This window comes from Balaenoptera ricei, chromosome 1, assembly GCF_028023285.1.
Source record: "Balaenoptera ricei isolate mBalRic1 chromosome 1, mBalRic1.hap2, whole genome shotgun sequence".
Classification (NCBI taxonomy): domain Eukaryota; kingdom Metazoa; phylum Chordata; class Mammalia; order Artiodactyla; family Balaenopteridae; genus Balaenoptera; species Balaenoptera ricei.
This window is the reverse complement of record NC_082639.1, coordinates 20,298,300-20,315,979: the sequence shown is the minus strand read 5'-3', so window position 1 is coordinate 20,315,979 and position 17,680 is coordinate 20,298,300. Positions and strand designations below refer to the sequence as shown.

The following is a 17,680-nucleotide window of genomic DNA, read 5'->3' as shown; positions in this document are numbered from 1 at the left end:
TTTAAGTCACACAATATTATATTGACTATAATATTGAAGGGTAATTTACCAAAAAGATAATGCACACACTTCTTAATGTGATCTGACCTCATTTAACTTTTTAAAATGTTTCAATCAGGATAGATTCAATTTTACAGTAGTGACAAACAATCCCAAAAAGCGATAAAAGTTTATTTCTTGCCTATGCTTCTTGTCCTCTGTGGGTCAGCTCGAGACTCTCCTCTGCATCATTTTTATCCTCACTTGGGGAACCAGGCTGGCAGAGCTGCCATTATCTGGAAATGTTGCCATTGGCCATGGTGGAGCAGGAAGAGAACATGGCGAAGCACCCACTTAGCCCTTAAAACTCCTGCCCAGAAGTGACCCTCATTATTTCCATTCCCATTTCATTGACCAAAGCTAGTCATCTGGCCGTACCTAACATTCCATACCATCCCCAGAGAACAAAAACACCTGTGACCAGGTCTAATGCCAGCGCAGTGGCGCCCTCTGGTCTGTGAAGATGTGGAGAGCTGTTTGCACCTACACTACATGGCTCCCAGCTGCTGGCCTCTTAGTTCTTTTCATTGCTTTTCGTAGTTTGTGTTGTCTCCCTTGTGGTCAGCCTGCCAGCCATTCTTCACTACCTTGACTGTGCCACCCCCCAGCAGCTCTCCCTGTTCACTTCAAATTTATAACTTCTGATCAGCCATGTTATTTACATCTGTCTCAAGTAAAACTAAATAGTCACTGAGAGAGGGCTTTAGGGACGTTCCTGCAACTAGAATGCACTGCCTTTAGTGCTTAGACTTTGTAATCCTTCCTTTGACTGCTCAGAGTGGGTATCACAGGCCTTTGATCTTTTGTCCCGGTTTTTTGTTAGCTTCTGCGGAATCAAATGGCACCAGTTAAATGGCCTTTTAAATAAGCAAGGTAATCCTGCATATTAATTGACATGTGCTGATAAATTGCATTCTAGTGAATCCTTTCCAAAAGCAAAGAAGATGTCTTGGGTTTCTTTTGCATCTTCTTGTTCCCCATCCCGCTATAGGACCGTACCTGTGGAGGCATCCTAGTGGTATAGGTATATTGTGAAGTTTCTGTGCACAGAATGGTGTGTCCGTTAGGAAGGATGGTAAGTAAATACAGGATGGAATGAAATTCCTCATCCCTCCCACTTCCTGGACGTGTCAGGCTAAGACTGATTGGGTTCTTGTTATGCTCTCAGCAGTCCCCAAGCCCCTTGCCAGCATGTGTCCTGATACAGCTCCCCTGCTTGCCCTTCTTCAAGAAGACTACTGGGCTCTTGAAATGTCAATTGATGGATTCCAACTCTATGTCGTGGCCTTGTGGGGACATTCGTCTGCCCCCTTTTTCTTCTGGGGCACCACTTACCTCTGGGCCTGCAAAGTGACAGAGGGACAGGAGAGGCCCATACTCTGTACTTGGGACCTAGGAAGTCAGTAGGAAGCTCACTTCTGTCTCATCACAGCCAGATGCAGAAGCGAAATGTCCCTGGCCATAGCTGCATGGAAAACGGTATTATCATCATCGTGATAGCCAACATTTATTGGGCCCTTACTGTGTGTCCCAGACTGTGCTCAGAGCTTTACATGCATCATCTCATTTGCTGTTCACAGTAAGCCCATGAGGTCAGGTGGTATTAGCCCCATTTTATGTATGAGGAAAGAGAGCTATAGATAAGTGATTTGATCAAGCTCTCACCAGAAAGAATTTGGCAAAACTGGAATTTAGGCATCAAAATCCAAGCTCTTAATCACTGGGCCATACGGCCTAATAGATACACTTGGTTTTGCACCTTCTCCATCTCTTTAAACTGTCAGGTTCTGGACTTCCATGGTGGCGCAGTGGTTAAGAATCTGCCTGCCAATGCAAGGGAGCCGGGTTTGAGCCCTGGTCCAGGAAGATCCTGCATGCCGCGGAGCAACTAAGCCTGTGCGCCACAATTACTGAGCCTGCGCTCTAGAGCCGGCAAGCCACAGCTACCGAGCCTGCGTGCCACAACTACTGAAGCCCGCGCGCCTAGAGCCCGTGCTCCGCAACAAAAGAAGCCACCGCAATGAGAAGCCCGCGCACCGCAACGAAGAGTAGCCCCCACTCGCCGCAACTAGAGAAAGCCTGCGTGCAGCAACGAAGACCCAACGCAGCCAAAATTAAATATAAATAAATAAATAAATTTACAGAAAAAATAAACTGTCAAGTTCTGAGGAATGTAATTTCATGAGATTGAATCAAGAAGGTCAAACTCTCCAGCAATTTCTATATGACTTGTATTGAGATTCAGCAATATCCTTAGTGCTACTGAGAGGTGGGTTTGGGGGAGAGAACTGAGCTTTGACGAGGACTGTGGGCCAGGTGCTCTGCTGATTTGCCAGATGAGGAAAACAGTTCAGGGACGAAGAACATGGTCAGAAATCAGACAACTCCAAAGCTATTAGCCCTGTGACTCTATGCTAATTTGTTAACTTTTATGAGCTTCAACTTCCTCATTTGTAAAATGGGAATTCTGATAGTATTTACTTATTAGAGTTGTTGTAATAATTGAATGAAATAATGCATGTTAAGCGCTTAGCACAGTGTCTATATTACGGGCTTAATAAACATCAGCCATCACTAGTATTGTTTTATTTGGTCCTCCTTACATACCCATAAGGTTAGGTATAATCTGCCCTTGTGCTGAATGGCCCCACATGGTCTTGGTCTAATTCTTATTCCAGCTTCTCCAGTTTCAGTGAGCTTCCTCACATGATGGCTGCTAACTGCCCCTCAGCTACTACTGTCGTGGGAAGGTGGAGCTAGATGGAGAGAGACAGTTTTTCCATTCTTTTCGCTCTGATCTCCCTGCTCCTCACATCAAAAATCAAAATCCACACCACAGTTCTAGCTGTGCAAGTTCTCTTCACCACCAGGGAGAGGCTACACTCCTAGGTTCTGGTTTGGGTTTTAATTTCACACCCAATCATCCAAACACACACATCTAAGCACCAGATGTAAACTGAAGGTCCTGATATGTTGAGTGTTGAGTGGGAGACTCAGAGAAGGTCTGTGTAGAAGTTGGCCAAAGGGACGAGGACCTGGGGATAGGGAGTTTGTTGTAGAGGCTAGTTTATGAATTTTTGTCTGCTGCCTTTGAGTCTGAGGTCAGGGGGTTAAAGTGCCCCATGACCTCCTCAGGAGAAACTCCCAGGCCTGAGAATGGCCTGTGAATGACCTCTGCACAGCTCTCTCCCTCGTTGCCATATCCGATTCCTGTGAAGTCCTCTTGTTTCTTCCCTCGCCATGGTGCTCACGCCCAGCCCATCCTTTCCATTTCACTTGAGTTTAGTCCTTCCATCAACTCACCCTGGAATAAATTTTATAGCCTCCTGGACTCGAACCTCTCTTTTCCCTGCATTCTGCCACCAGATCTGCCTGACACACCACTTTTATAACAAAATACCAGCCTGGAAGTGTGGTCTAACAGAAAGATGACCAAACTAATTGTCTGGAGCCCCGGGTTCTTGTCTTGACTCTCTCACTGTCCCTCACTCTGTGGCCTGTGTGTATGGTTTCCTCTCATGATTTCAGCTTCCCTATCTGCCAGCTGGGATGTGGGGTGGTGGTCGAGTCTCTGTCACCGAGTTGTCAAGAATCTACAAGATTCCCTTTCCTCTGTAGAACTGCATCTGTGCCCCTCGCTGTCTGTTCTTGCCTTACCTCTCCTGTCCTCTGCTTCTTTACCGCGCATTCTTCTTTTTCCCTTTAATATGCCCACCCATCCCCCAAACAAACATGCATGCCCTTTCTCGTGATGTTTTTGTGCTTGCAGGGCCTCCCAGCCTCCTTTCTGTACATCCAAACACTGCGATTCGTTTAGGCCCATTTTGAGTTCCACCTCGTCTACGAGAGCCTTCTTGATTAGATTCAGCTAACATTTGATCTCTTGGCCTCCTGCTCCCCAAGAGACATAGATTCTGTGCCATATTTAGTATTTCACTTTATTACATTATTCCAGGAGCAGGACCCATCTGTTGGATGGGAAAAGCATCCTCTTGTTGACTGACATGGGGAGCAGAGATTGCTGTCCCCTCCCCACATGCCCCCATCAGCAGGCTTCTTGTTCCCCAGCCAGACTTGGGAGCAGCTGGTGTTCGTCCAGCCCTCAGATGTCTCCAGCTGCTCCTGCTTCCTTTTTTTTTTTTTTGGTTTTCCCAGATCCCAGCTGTGGGGCCCAGGGCAGAGCCAGTGACAGAGCGGCCAAGGGCAGGTGGAGTAAACTGAGATCCATGGACATGTAGCATTTGAGAGTTAAAAAGCGGGCAAAACTGAGCACAAATCCCACCAGTGTTGAATGAGGGAAAGTAGTTTGCCAGCTTATTTTTCCCATCTTGCTTTCGTCTAAAAAAAGAAGCTGCTCAGAAATACAGTCCTCAGCCTGCTAAACCAGATGGTCCCTAGATGCTCAGCCTGCCAAGTGTGCATGTATAATTATTCCTTTTCATGGAATCACACCCAGGTCTGAATTCAGACACTGACACTTTCTTTTGCCATTTGATCTAGAGCCAGTGAACCCTTCTGAGCCTTTCTTTCTTCTTCTGTAAAATGGGGTCACTAGGGTCTGCCTTGCCCACCTCGGGATTTTTTTGGGGGAGAGGGTTTCAATATAAAATGTAAGAGCACTTTGTAATTCACAAAGCACTAGACAAGTATATGTTGCTGTTAATAATAAAAGGGCCATATTTTGCTTTTGCCATAGCGTGCTACTACTTAATGAGCACTTGTTCTGTGCCAGATACTGTGCTAAGTGTTTTACCTACCTTGTGGCATTTAACCCTAACAACATTCCTGGAAGGAAGTGCATGTTGCCCATACAACAGATCAGGAGAGTGAGGTTCACAAAGATTTGCTAGTCCAGCCATAGTCACCGGGCATGTATGTAAGTGCTGGAGCCAGGAACCGAAACTTTTGGGTTCCAAAGGCAATGCTCTTAATTCCTGTTCATTCCTATCTAACAAAAAGAAAGCAGTTCTTTACCCTGTGGAAGCTAAAATACCCCACAGTTTGATCTCCAGTAAATGTCCTAAGCAGTTGGGTCATGCAAAGAGTCATTCCTGTTGAAGACCTGACTGTGTCCTAACAGTATAACTTGAGTTGCTTTTCTAGCAGTAGAGGTAGCCTGGTTCCATCCATCCATCCATCCATCCATCTACTCATATAAAGTTAACAGTTCAGGGAACGTATCTATTAGTACTGTACTCTATAAACAAGGAAGCCAACCAGCTGGCAGAAAAAAATTTTTAAGTCTCTAACCCACATATTGTAGATTCATGATTTTCAGCTCTAGATGCACATCAGAATCACTTTGGAACTATATAAAAATACAGATGCCCTGGCCATGTCTCCAGAGACTCAGAGAAGCTCATTCAGAAAGAATAATGTGGGGACCAGGGGTGTGTGTGTGTGTGTGTGAGATAAACTCCAGGGGTATTCCTGATACGCAAGGGTTTTCAAAACCCTTGCTATGCCTTAACACTATTAGCCTATTTTACCTTCCTTTATGGATCAGGAGTAATTGCTAGCTGGAAATATAGAATCATTAAGTTTTAGAATTGGAAGAGCCCTTACATCTTTTGGTCCAAGAGGAAACCAAATCTCAGAAAAATTCATCAGGTAGTTGCCAGACTTTAAAATCCAGATCTTTTGACTTCCAGTCTAGTGCTTTAGATACATCCATGGGTAACAGGGTTTTGTCGAATTATTAAGAAAATCCTCAGGACCCATTCACCATGACATCCATGATTTCCAGCCACCATACTTCGGAGTTTTTGTAGGGAAGGAGCCTGGACTAGACTCAAATGGCCGTTCTCATATGTGTTCATTCATTCTATAAGTGCTTACTGAAGCCTGCGTTATGGCTGGCCCTATCCTCCTGGAACTGGATCTAGAGGGCAAGAAAGGCAAGTCACAGGAGGGCCCCATGGGATGAGTGCTATAATAGGGAGTGTATCAAGCTCAGAAGTGGCACACGGTGTTCGATTCAACTTCAGCAGAGGAGAGGCTAAAAAGTCTTCACAGAGTATCATATACTTGAACTTGTCATTTGTATTAGTTATCTATTGCTGTATAATAAATTACCCCCAAATTTAGCAGCTTAGAACAGCAAACATTATCTCACACTTTACGGCTCAGGAATTCTGGAATGGCTTAGCTGAGTGCTTCTGGCTTAAGATCTCTCATGAGGTTGCAGTCAAGATGTCAGCTGGGATTTCTGTCATCTGAAGGCTTGACTAGGATTGGAGGATCCACTTCCAAGCTGTCTCACTCACATGGCTGTTGGCAGGAGGCCTCAGTTCCTTACCACGTGGAGCTCTCCATAGGGCTGCCGAAGACATGGCAGCTGGCTTCTCCCAAAGCAAGTGATCCAAGAGAGGGTAAGGTGGAAGCTGCAGTGTCTTTTATGACCTATCCTTGGAAGTCATACTCCATCATATCCACACAGGTCAGGCCTATTCAGTGTGGGAGGGGACCACACAAGGGCATGAATACAACGAGGTGGGGATTATTGGGGGCCATCTTGGAGGCTGGCTGCCTTGTTGTTGAAGATGAATGGATTTTTCCAGATAGATGAGGGAGACGAAAGGCCTTCCAGGCAGAGGAAATAACATGTAAAGGCACAGAAATGCGAATATTAGAGCAGAGCATGGTCAGGACATCGTAATTGGCTTGGAGAAAACAGGTGAGAAATAGGGATATAGGGGTACTTACTGAAGAAATCAGAGGAGGCCTTCTATGCCAAGTGAAGGAGTTAGGCCTTTATCAGGTAGATCAGTGGTTTTCAAATGTTTCTGCATATTGGAATCACGTGAGGAGATTTTAAAACTTCCAATGCCAAAGCTGCACCCGTATCAATTAAATAAGAATCTCTGGGAGTGGACCTGGACACCAGCAGTTTTCAAAGTTTCTCACTTGATTCCAATATGCAGCCAAGGTTGAGAAGCAGTGCAACCTCTGCTCACCCAGGAAAAGAAATATTAGAACTAGAAAGGCCCTATCATCAGTACTCACCCCCTCACTCAGGTATTATACGTTTCATCATCTGTACCAACAAGTAAGCAGAAATATCTAAACTTTAGCAGCCCTGAGTAAGTTCTCAGCATCCTAAATTGCCTGTTATTTATAAATTTCCAAACCTAATGTTGATGCCAATGTTCTTAGATTAACATAAGCACTCTAGAGGGTTTTTTTTCTCCCCACTTAACACTGTGTCATATATGCATTTCTGCGTGGTCCTCACATCCAACAGTCTGAGGCAGTAGAGTGTAAAGGTTAGGGGCACGGCCCTCCGAGTCAGATGGACCTCTGGATTTGAGTCCTGAGGACATCACTTATCAACTTGTTGGGTGATTTAACCTCTCCAGGCTTCAGTTAACGCATCTGAAAGATGGTGATAACGCCTACGTCAAAAGATACTTGAGGATGTTAAATGAGATCATGTGTGTCAAGACCTCTGCCTAGTGCCTGGTATGTAGTTAGTGTTTAATAAATGTTTGTTATTATTCAGCATTCCAAATGGCATTTTAACATTCTGTTGCATCAACTCTTCCCCGCCTCCCCTCCCCCTCCCCAAGTCTGCTTAGCAGTTCTCTCCGTTGCCAGGGTATTTGAGCCATTTCTAGTTGTTTTTAGCTATAATATTATACATGTCTTTGTAGAAATTGGTGGGGTGTTTTTTTAAAAGTTATTTCCCTAACTTATTAGGTGTGGAATCTGAAGATTGGAGAGGTAAAGTAACTTGTCAAACAAAGGTCATACTGCTTGTTAATGGCAGAGCTAGGACTAGGGACCAGGTCCCAGACACCCTGAGTCTTAACCGTTTGTTCTTTCTACCCTGCCACCCAGCCCCCATTGAAGACTGGCCCTTCTTGCCTTCTCTTCTCCAGGCTGAATGAGTCAGATCTCCCATTGTATCCTCTGACACCTCCTCTCCTACCCTTTCATCATCCTAGAGGTCCCTCATCATCCCAGTATAATTGGAGCAGCATCTCTGCTTGTCCCCTGGGGAGTGGGAGCAGATGACGACTAATGCTTTGGAGACCCGGACTCATCTCTCAGCGCCTCTGGACCTCTGTTGGTTGATGTTGTGCCGTCAGATGGGGACGGGGATCCTGTCTGATTCAGACATACCCCTCCCTCCTACCTGGACTGCTGTCTGACTTCATCAAACCCACCTTCTCAGAACAGTAGAGTTTAAAGGGACCAGAGAGACCATTCTCTATCCCAGCCCCTGTTATTTTAAAAAGTGAAGAAACTGAGGCTCAGTGATACAGGTTGATCAGTAGCAGATCTGGGACTGGGACCCGAGCCTCCTGACTTCCAGTGTGGTGTTGGGGAGAGGGCACTAGAGCCAGGCAGGCGGGGTGTGAGTCCCAACCGTGTGAACTTGGGCAAGTGAGTTAAATGATGCTCAAGTTCCTTTTCTGTAAAATGGCGATACCCAGCTTGAGGATGCTACAAGGGTTAAATGAGGTAAGGAATGTAGAGAATGGGGCACTGTGCTCAGCAAATGGTAGGTATTAGGTATTAGGACTTAGAGCTTGGGCTTTGGAATCAGAGAAACTATTCAAATCCTAGACACCCACTTATCAGCTATGTGGTCCTGGATGACTTGGTTTAATGAGATCTTGCTTTAACAAGAGCTAGTACTTACTGAATTTCCTTGTTCCAGGCATTATGCCAAGTGCCTTAGAGATATTATCTCAGGTAACTTTCCCAACAATTTTTTGAGATAGGTAACATCAATATTCTGATTTTATGAATGAAGATACTGAGGCATGAATCAATTTATTTTCTGATTAATCTCTAGTTTTGAATTATTTTCTGCCAAACACACCCCTCTTCTCTCCCTCAGTGCCTAAGAATTTTCTCCTGCCTTTGAGCTTTGGAATAGGCTATAGTCTCTCTCTCTCTCTCTCTCTCTCTCTCTCTCTTTTTTTTTTTTAAATTTTATTTACTTTAGGCTGCGTTGGGTCTTCGTTGCTCTAGTTGCGGCAAGCGGGGGCTACTCTTCGTTGCGGTGTGTGGGCTTCTCATTGTTGTGGAGCAAGGCTCTAGGCACGTGGGCTTCCGTAGTTGCAGCACGCAGGCTCGGTAGTTGCGGCACGAGGGCTCTAGGGCACACGGGCTTCAGTAGTTGTGGCACACGGGCTTAGCTGCTCCCTGGCATGTGGGATCTTCCCAGACCAGGGATCAAACCCGTGTCGCCTGCTTAGCAGGCGGATTCGTAACCACTGTGCCACCAGGGAAGTCCCCAGGCTATAGTCTCTTAAATGCCCCCTCACCCCTGTCTCTTCACTGAGTTCTTTTCCTCTACTCTTTCCAGCATTGCTGCTAACTCTCCTCCTCTAAGAATCCTACCCTGTAAGCCTCATACCAGCTTCCCCAGCATCTTCTCTCTCCTGTCTGCTGCCAGCTGTGGATCTATTCCTCAGGTTTGTTAGTTTTACTTTTCTTGGTATGTATCTCCTATCCAGGTCCTCGTGGTGCACCCTGGTTCCCCCTTAACACAAAGCACTTCCCAAGGGACAAATGTCCCTGGCCAATGCAATGCAACCAACATCATACCTGCTTGTGTCACTGCTGGACCAGGTACTGGGTGCTGTCCTGACCCTTTAAGCCAGGCTGACAAATCACATACCGCTAACCCCTGCTCCACAAAAGCGAGACTCAGATTTCACACCCAAAATGTGCAAGTCTGAAAACATGAGTGCTGGCAAAAATGTAGAGCATTGGACCACTCATACCCTTCTGGTGGGACAGCCACCTTGGAAATATAGAGTTGAAGATGCTCATATTCTCCAATCAGCAAGTGGCATATGTCTAAAGAAATCCTTGCTCACACATACCCGTGTACAAGGAAACACATACAAAAATGGTTCTTGCAGCATATAAATGTTACTTCATAACAAGTTATTGTTTCCCAGAAAGCTCCAGCTAGAGTTTTTAAAAATAATGAAAATACTGAATTTTTAAAAATCACGCTTCATTAAACGTTTTATTGTGGTAAAATATATATAAAATTTACCATTTTAACCATTTTTAAGTGTACAGTTTTGTGATATTAAGTACATTCAGGTTGTTGTGCAACCCCAAAATCACGTTTTTTAGTGTGCATATGTTTAAATATCTAGATGGTAGAACCTAGTAAATTAGGAAATACCTACATTATTAACAAAACATTAAATAGCCAATATTTTCATTCATCTTAGCATTTAACTGCCTCTTTTTTACTGTTGACATAATAGATATGTGTTATTTTTTTTCTTTCTAATCCTTGTGCTTCTATTTTTTCCAACTTTAAATTATGAAAAAATTCAAACAGAGAAAAGCTAAAATAAAAATACAAGGAACACCTTTAAATGCACCACCTGAATTTAATAATATGGAGGCTCTTATTCTTCTTCAGTTTATGAAATGCCACCTTCATAAGTCTCTAAGGTTAGTTTCTCTCTTTCCTGTCTCCCATTCAGGTCCATTTCGTGCTGGGATTCCTTTTCCATTTTGCTAGAGTATGCATACTTTTTTGAAATGAAGCATGAGAGGGAAAATTGTAGGACCTCAATCTTGTGTATGCTAATTTGGCTGTGGAAAGAATTCTAGGTTCAAATTCATTGTTTCCCTCAGAACTTTGAAGACCACACTTTTTTGTCTTCCAGCATACACTACTGTGGGTAAGAAATCTGATGCCAATCTAAGTCTTGGTCCTTTATTTCCAGAAACTTTGGAGGCTGACCTTTATCCTCAAAGGTCAGAAACTTCACCAATATGTGCCTAGTTATGCATCTCTTTTCGATCGAAAGACATTTATGAATAAAGGACTTGGTTGATTGGTATAAACAGATAGCTGGTTTAGGTTTCCTCTGAAGCATGTAAGTTTTCCTTTCACAGAGGATCTCTTTCCTGAGTGGGAGGTCTGACCGTGGACTCTGACAAGTGGGCAGGGCCTGTCAATAAACAGGCTTCTCTTTAGGCAGTCTTGGGATCTCCATAAGTGCCAAAATAAAGAGTGGAATAATGTGTTAGGGGTCTGTTCGTTGCAACTGACAGAAAACAGACTTGATCCAGTTTAAGCAAAAAGAATTTATCGGCTTAGGAAGTTTGAAGTGGGGTTGCTGAGTGCATGGTGGCAACATGGCTGCCAGCAGCCCCAGATTCCCTTCATCCTTACAGTCCATGATCCTGGAGGAAGATCCTGAAGCTGTTCTCTCCAGGGATCATATTGTTAGACCCCATGGAAGGAGGCTGACTCTGCTTGGATTCTGTACCCTCCTCTTGGACCAGTCACTGTAGACTGGAGTTAGGTACTGAAATTGGCCAGGCCTGAGCCGTGGTCCACCTCTGATGCCTGGGGCAGGCGTGGCACTGTGACTGACTGTTCACAGAACCATGGGATGGCAAAAGGGCAGGCAGCCTCCCAAAGGGCAGAATTCCAGGCAGACGGACCACCCATATCCTCATAGGGATTCTAGGGTATTTCATTCCCAGATGGAGTTGTTTCTTTCTCTTCTGGGACCTCTGGCTTTTTCACTTGGGAATCCTCCCTAAGATCTCTCACTTTGTTTAGAAAGTACTTCCAGGACTTCCCTGGTGGCGCAGTGGTTAAGAATCCGCCTGCCAATGCAGGGGACACGGGTTCAAGCCCTGGTCCGGGAAGATCCCACATGCCGCGGAGCAACTAAGCCCGTGTGCCACAACTACTGAGCCCACGTGCCACAACTACTGAGGCCCGCGTGCCCAGAGCCCGTGCTCTGCAACAAGAGAAGCCACTGCAATGAGCAGCCTGCGCACCACAACGAAGAGTAGCCCCCGCTCACAACAACTAGAGAAAGCCGGCACACAGCAACGAAGACCCAACGCAGCCAAAAATGAAAATGAAATAAAATAATTAAAAAAAAAGAAAGTACTTCCAATACCTTTAGCAGATTTTAAAGCAGCCATTCAACCATGGATGCATTGAAGTAGCACTATTCATCTGAGGAAATTTACCGTACAAACCAAATCATTAAATTTGTATATATTTTTTACTATCAAGTGGCACATGCTAAGCAGACATCCTCAATTCCACTCTGAGCCCCAGGCAATGCCAGCTCTCACCTCTGGAAATCAAGGATGGAGAGGGGCTCAGAGACATGGTAGAAGTCAGGAATGGAGTCAAGGTTAATGATGGAATGAAAGTCAGGGGTAGGGTGAGCATCAGAGGGAAAGTAAGGGTTGGATATGTCTTTTATAAGCAACTTGATAGTATTTAAATGGTAATTTTATATTTTGACTCAATTCTATCAAAATGTCTCCCATGTCAAAATGTCCCCCATATCAAATTGGCTTAGCCACACTGCCCTGCTTTGAAGCACAGTTGGACTGAAACTCAGATGGCTGACTCTCAGGCCAATACTCTTATCAGATAGGGCACGGTCTCCTGGCAGATTGGGCTTAGGCCGGGGCAGGACAGATTCCAGGCCCAGACTCTGCCCTCATTTGCCTCCCATAGGTCACTGCCTGAGCAGTTGGCCTGAGCAGATGCTCCACCCATCCTTTGTCTCACTCCCCACACCCCCTTCCTCTCCCTCCTGGGTTGCAGATCTGGAAGGTGAGTGTGGAACAGGCAAGGGTGAGCTAGCTGGCTGCTTCCACTCCCAGCCCCCATCCCCAGCCCCTGCCACTCAGTCTCTCTAGCCTCCTCGTCTTTGATAAATAAAGCTGAGGCCCAGAGGATGCCCTCACTTTCCTGCTGCACCCAGTTTAAGCTTGGGAGCTTCAGAGCCTGTAAGACTTCCTCTAAACTGCTTTGGGTGGCTGGGAAAAAAGGCCACAGACCCTGGATCCCGGAGCTGGAGCCCAGGTGTAAACAGAACAATTGCCTGCCCAGAGAGCAGTCCCTCTTCACTTTAGGGTTTCAGCCTTGAATCGCTATTTTTATTTAGTTATGTTTTTTGTTTTGATTTCCCTTTGTTTTTTCCCCCCCATGTATTTTCCCACACCTCCCCCTGCCCAGCACCCCCATTCTTGATTAAAAGATGCTGTCAGTTCAGGCTGCCATAACAAAGTACTATAGGGTGAGAGGCTTAAACAACAGACATTTATTTCTCACAGTTGTGGAGGCTGGAAGTCCAAGATGAAGGTGCCAGCTGATTTGGTTCTGGGTGAGGGCCCCTTCCTGGCTTGCAGACAGCTGCCTTCTCTCTGTGTCCTCACATGGCAGAGAGAGAGAGCGATCTCTCTCTCTCTCTTCCTCTTCCTATAAAATCATTAATTCTGGGCTTCCCTGGTGGCGCAGTGGTTGGGAGTCTGCCTGCCAATGCAGGGGACATGGGTTCGAGCCCTGGTCTGGGAAGATCCCACATGCCGCGGAGCGACTAGGCCCGTGAGCCACAACTACTGAGCCTGTGCGTCTGGAGCCTGTGCTCCACAACAAGAGAGGCCACGATAGTGAGAGGCCCGCGCACCGCGATGAAGAGTGGACCCCACTTGCCGCAACTGGAGAAAGCCCTCGCACAGAAACGAAGACCCAACACAGCCATAAATAAATAAATAAATAAAATTTTTTAAAAAAATCATTAATTCTATCGTGAGGACTCCACACTCATGATCCCATCTATACCTGATTATCCTCCCAAAGGCACCACTTCCAAATACTATCACATTGGGAGTTAGGGCTTCAACATTTGGGGGGAAGATACAAACACTCAGTCCATAATAGATGCTTATTATAGAAAATTTTGAAAAATACACAAAAATAAAACAGAGGAAAAGCACAACATACTCTACCGTCAAAAGATAGTGTTAGAAACTTCTAGCATATTTCCTTCAAGTATTCCTCAACATTTACATTATTTTTTATTTTTTATTTTTTTTAAATGATGCTCTCTTTTTTTAAAAAAATACATTTATTTATTTTTATATTTATTTTTGGCTGTGTTGGGTCTTCGTTTCTGTGCGAGGGCTTTCTCTAGTTGCGGCGAGCGGGGGCCACTCTTCATCGTGGTGCGCGGGCCTCTCACTGTAGCGACCTCTCTTGCTGCGGAGCACAGGCTCCAGACGCACAGGCTCAGTAGTTGTGGCTCACGGGCCTAGTTGCTCTAGCGGCATGTGGGATCTTCCCAGACCAGGGCTCGAACCCGTGTCCCCTGCATTGGCAGGCAGACTCTCAACCCCTGCGCCACCAGGGAAGCCCCGACAAATACTGTTTGATTCCACTTTCTTTTTCTTTTTCTTTTTAAAAACTATTTATTGGCTTCCCTGGTGGCGCAGTGGTTAAGAATCTGCCTGCCAATGCAGGGGACACGGGTTCGAGCCCTGGTCCGGGAAGATCCCACATGCCGCGGAGCGACTAAGCCCGTGTGCCACAACTACTGAGCCTGAGCTCTAGAGCCCGCAAGCCACAACTACTGAGCCCGCATGCCACAACTACTGAAGCCCGTGCGCCTAGAGCCTGTGCTCCACAACAAGAGGAGCCACTGCAATGAGAAGCACACACACCGCAACGAAGAGTAGCCCCTGCTCGCTGCAACTAGAGAACGCCCGCATGCAGCAATGAATACCCAAAGCAACCAAAAATAAATATATAAAATAAAAAATAAATTTATATTTAAAAAATATTTAATTTATTTTATGTATTTATTTTGGCTGCACTGGGTCTTAGTTGTGGCATTCTGGATCTTCAGTTGAGGCACGCAAGATCTTTTAGTTGTGGCATGTGGACTTTTTAGCTGTGGCATGTGGACTTCTTAATTGCGGCACGCATGTGGGATCTAGTTCCCTGACCAGGGATCGAAACTGGGCCCCCTGCATTGGGAGCGCAGACTCTTACTCACTAGACCAGCAGTCCCCAACCTTTTTGGCACCAGGGACCAGTTCTGTGGAAGACAATTTGTCCATGGACGGGTGGTGGGGTGGGGTGGTTCAGGCAGTAATGCGAGCTATGGGGAGTGATGGGGAGCAGTGGGGAGCGGCAGATGAAGCTTCGCTAGCTCGACTGCCACTCACCTCCTGCTGTGCGGTGCAGTTCCTAACAGGCTTCGGACCTGTACCAGTCTGAGGCCTGGGGGTTGTGGACCCCTGCACTAGACCACCAGGGAAGTCCCAACACTTACTTTAAAATATATATATTATACATAAAACTTTGTGTCTTATAAGCATTTTCCCATATTAAACAATCTTTACCTTTTATAATATTTATGTATTCACCATTTTAAATGACTGAATAATATTTTACTCTATAACTGTACTATAATTTATGTAAGCAATCTCCTAATGCTGGGTGCTGAAGTTGTTTTTACTTTTTTACTGTAAAAATTAACGTTATTTCTCGTGATGGAACTATTCTATGTCTTGACTATGGTGGTGATGCCACAAATCTACATGTGATAAAATTGCATAGAACTAAATAAACACAAATGAATGCACACAAAATAGTGAAATCTGTCGATTGTTTGAATGGTAATTCCTTGATTATGATTATACAAGATATTATTGCCATAGACTGAATGTTTTTGTCTCCTCAGAATTCATATGTTGAACCTAATCCCCATTGTGATGGTGTTTGGAGGTGGGGCCTTTTGGAGATGATTAGGAGGATATTCAGGAGGGTAGAGCCCTCATGAATGGGATTAGTGCCCTTATAAAAAGGACACCAGAGAGTTCCTCCTCCCCTTCTACTATGTGAGGACACAGTGAGAAGACAGCCATCTATGAACCAGGAAAGGGGCTCTCATTAGACATGTAATCTGCTGGTGCATTGATCTTGGACCTCCCAGTCTCCAGAACTCTGAGAAATAAGGGTTTGTTTTTTAAACCACCAAGTCTATGGTATTTTTGTTCTAGCAGCCCAAACAGACTAAGACAGTTACCACTGGGTTAAACTGGGGAAGGGTATATGGAATCTCTCAATATTATTTCGTAAAACTGCATGTTAATCTAAAAATTAACTCGAAATAAAAAGTTTTTGAAAATCCACTATAGTCGACATCTTTTGTATGTACATGTGTACATCTCAACTCCTAATTATTTCCTTAAGGTAGATTCCTAAGAGAGAAATTACTCAAAAGAAAATTGAGTAGAAATAAGAGCTCTCAATCACAGCACACTGAGGCTTATTGACTATCACCCAAGAAGCTTCATGGGCACGGAAAACTGATCTGTATGTCAGCAGAGGAGGAGGGATTAGCCATACTCACAGACTGTTCTACAAACCCTGAATGCCAGTGCACTAATTTACAATGAGAAATGTAAGTGGAGGGGACTAGACTCTCCTTTCTCTCCCCATAGACCCTCCACTGGCAGAGCCATGTTATAACCAGAAGATTGATTGGTGATATGGGTGCAGTCAGAGCCAGGGGAATTAGGTGACATGATCCAGATGTTCAAGATATCAGGCCAAGGCCTGCTACACACGTCTCCATAGTAGGGCTAAACCACTGCCACCAGAGACACACAAATGGGTTGCTGGGCCAGGGCACCCTTCACTTAGTATGTAGTGCTCGAGTGGAGACATCCTATGTTTGCCTCTGTAACTCTCCACTTCTGTGCTCCCAAGGTTAACTAAGCCCTGTTCTATACACTACATTGTCTCTTTAGTTGTGTGAATATATTCTAGCGAGTTATAGTCAAATCTTGTTGGCCTGGGAAACCATCTGTTTCTTTAAGGCACTTGTCCTTAACCCCTGGCTCAGTGGCCCTCTGGAAGGCTCCCATCCCCTCTGAAATTGTATGCAAAATTTTGAGTGTATGGTCAAACGTGCATTTTTCTGGAGAGAGAGTTTGTTGTGTTTATCGGATTTTCAGAAAAGGATATTAATTTAATAGTGAATGTCATGTGGTCCCCAGGTTCCAGGCCTGGTACTGAGGGTTTTACATACATTATCTCATTTAATCCCCCTTGAGGTTAAGGAACTTCCCCAAGTTATCAGTTTGGGCAAGTTAAAGAACTACTGCTTTAAAGTGACTTCGTGGGAATTCCCTGACAGTCCGGTGGTTAGGACTCGGCGCTTTCACCGCTGGGGCCTGGGTTGGATTCCTGGTTGGGGAACTAAGATCCTGCAAGCCTCTTGGCATGGCCAAAAAAAAAAAAGAGAAAAGTGACTTCATAAATCTCTTCTCTGGTACAGTCAGTGTCTGTGCTGCAGGGAAGTCTTATCTGCACACCACCCCCCCCTTTATCTTCCTAAGTGAAAAAAAAAGTTATTGGCAACGAGCATACACACGATCCATGCCAAACAAAGCTGTGGAATGACTTTGTTGATTCTTCCTAGAGACTGAGCTCCATTGTCCGCCCAGCATCTCTAGTTACCTGTTTTATTTTCTTATACACAGATCCCTGTGTGCACTCAAATTAACTTGTGAACTAGCACCTCATATCTGCATCTCACCCACTTTGACAGCTTGGATGCCAATTTCTCCTACAAATGCCTTTTCTTCCAAAAAGCAGGCCCGCTGTCTGTTTATTCTGTCGGAGTCTAGAACCTTAAGGTTTTCTAAAGGACCATTGGGTTGCTTTTTATCAAAAGTGGAATGCATTTCTGCCCACTTTCCAATAGAAAGTCAGGCAAGAGGTTATTCAACATTCATTTATTCACTGAATAATTTACTCATTTTCCAGACACTGTTCCTAGGCGCTAGGGATATGGATAAAAATCTTTGCCTTCATAGA

At 45.0% G+C, this 17,680-nt stretch overlaps 1 protein-coding gene across 2 annotated transcripts in view; it reads left to right on the top strand.

Moving 5' to 3' along the window:
• PAFAH2 (platelet activating factor acetylhydrolase 2) overlaps positions 1-9,411 on the top strand; it is a 46,966-nt gene extending 37,555 nt beyond the window's left edge. Inside the window, exon 11 of one of the 2 annotated variants that reach the window (XM_059916002.1) lies at positions 9,359-9,411. In XM_059916002.1, coding sequence (XP_059771985.1) covers positions 9,359-9,384 — 26 coding nt within the window. In that variant the 3' untranslated portion in view covers positions 9,385-9,411. Of the gene's footprint in view, positions 1-1,823; positions 2,194-9,358 lie in introns of those variants that run through there. The other variant, XM_059916001.1, reaches the window with a different exon arrangement.
• The last annotated feature ends 8,269 nt before the right edge of the window (positions 9,412-17,680 follow it).